The sequence below is a fragment of the Borostomias antarcticus genome (assembly GCF_949987555.1).
Source record: "Borostomias antarcticus genome assembly, chromosome: 11".
Taxonomy (NCBI): Eukaryota; Metazoa; Chordata; class Actinopteri; order Stomiiformes; family Stomiidae; genus Borostomias; species Borostomias antarcticus.
The window spans coordinates 18,282,415-18,284,446 of record NC_140244.1 but is presented as its reverse complement, the minus strand read 5'-3'; the positions used below and the strand labels follow the sequence as shown (position 1 = coordinate 18,284,446).

The window sequence follows — 2,032 nt, the reverse complement described above, 5'->3', positions numbered from 1 at the left end:
ACGTTTGACTTTGAGGACGACTGCGACAGCTTGGCCTGGGAGAACGAGGAGACCCTGCTCCTGTGGGAGGACTTCACCAACTACAACACCCCCTCCGCCTGCGCCTGCGCCTCCTCCACTGAGGGACAGGGGGAGGGGCCGGAGCAGGTCAGGACCCCCCCACACTGGTCAAGGCGCTCAATGGTCTTTTTAAATCCATTATGAAGGTTTTAGAGGTGGATTTAACAGTATGTTCATGTTTTTAACTAGCGTATTGCCATATAGCCAAATCACCAAGTCACGTGTGTAAACTGTATTACTGTTGCATCTCTGTGTTTTCTGTTGTATTTTCCGTCTGTAACTCTGTGTTTGGATTGCACTGCTGCCTATCTTGGCCAGGTCTCTCTTGAAAAAGAGATTTTTAACCTCATTGGGACTTTTTTCCTGGTTAAATAAAGGCTAAATAAAAAAAAATAACAAAAATGGGATGTTGATATGACATTGCGCATGTCGACTTTAGAACCACTCTGTGATATATGAATCATATTTAAATTATTGAAAGGCTAGTCCCTTGAGATGCAGCATCGTATTTTCGCGGGGGATCTTACAGTAATATGTGTTAACCATGTTTTTGTGCTTTGTCAGGCCTTGCAGGATGGCAGTCTGGGTAGCCTCATCAACCAGACAGAGTGTCTCATTCAGAACCGAGAGAAGGAGTACCAGGAGACCATGGGGCAGATTGAGGTGGGAACAGGAGGAACCCTCTTGTCTTCATACCCAACCCTTCTCATACTTCCTATCCGTTCATATCATTCTCTCTCTCTCTCTCTCTCTCTCTCTCTCTCTCCCCTCAGCTGGAGCTGGCCACGGCGAAGAATGACATGAGCAGACACCTGCATGAGTACATGGAGATGTGCTCCATGAAGAGAGGTCTGGACGTGCAGATGGAGACATGTCGGAGGCTGATCAGAGGGTCCGGGGGCACTGGCAGGTCAGGCAGCCATGACCACTACGTGTCATTTCAGTACATGTCATGCCATCAAATCAAATCAAACTTTATTTGTATAGCGCATTTCATACACAGAGACAACACAATTGGGAGGGTGGGCATACCAACCACCCCTACATATACCAGAGGGAAGCAAAAAAACAGTTTCCCCCAGGGGCCAGATAAGTGAGCTGTGAAAATTCTTACATACATGGCAAATGAACGGATCTTGAATCTAGAATGTCTAGTTCAGCGGTGTAGGCTCACCTGCAGGGGGCAGCAGTGTGCTCCGATAGCGTCCAGTCGGCCACAGCATAGAAGCAGGGAGGGCTAACGTGAGACAAATAATTTCCTTTGAACTGAAGTCAGTGCAGCTTTGTGTTAACACTGCACTGGTGAACACGTGCTAGACAGTGTGTGTGTGTGTTTGTGTGTGTGTGTGTGTGTGTGTGTGTGTGTGTGTGTGTGTGTGTGTGTGTGTGTGTGTGTGTGTGTGTGTGTGTGTGTGTGTGTGTGTGCGTGCGTGTGTGTGTGTGTGTGAGTCTGCGCTCTGACACCCTCCCTCTGTCGTCCCGGCAACAGGAACTCCCCGTCGTTCAGCTCGGTGGCGAGCAGCGACTCGGGGAACAGCGACGAGATCCCGGAGGAGCTGGAGAAGGACGTGGAGGGCGCCGGCGGCGTGGGCTGACGACGGACATGACCCCCGACCCCCCTGAGGGGAAGAGAACGGAGGAGCGGGCGTGGCCTGCCTCCTCACCTCCTCCCCCCTGCACCCTCCCCGTCGACCTGCGACGAGTCCAGACTATTGGTGCTTTGTCCATTTACACCCACATCACACAACTGTGTCCGTGTGAACTGATCGACTGTCTAAGTTTAGTTTGGGTCGGTTCAGCTCAGCTCAGCTCAGCGGTGTGAAAAGGGTCTAAATGTCCTCATTGTGTCCTTCCTAAGGAGGGTGTAGTCTCGGACCCAAGGTCTTTGTCTTCTTGTTCCTCGATGGCCGCCACAGACCAGACTGACTCTCACGCACCAACACTCCATACAGAGGAATATTCCAGAACATCA

General features: G+C 50.8%; 1 protein-coding gene across 1 annotated transcript in view; it reads left to right on the top strand.

The window, feature by feature from the left end:
* iffo2a (intermediate filament family orphan 2a) overlaps positions 1–1,655 on the top strand; it is a gene marked incomplete at both ends in the record, with an annotated part of 11,967 nt that extends 10,312 nt beyond the window's left edge. The window contains 4 exons of the mRNA XM_084446121.1: positions 1–147; positions 625–723; positions 834–970; positions 1,550–1,655. The exon at positions 1–147 is cut by the window's left edge and continues 34 nt beyond it. Coding sequence (XP_084302247.1) covers positions 1–147; positions 625–723; positions 834–970; positions 1,550–1,655 — 489 coding nt within the window. The remainder of the gene's footprint in view (positions 148–624; positions 724–833; positions 971–1,549) is intronic.
* Positions 1,656–2,032: the final 377 nt, after the last annotated feature.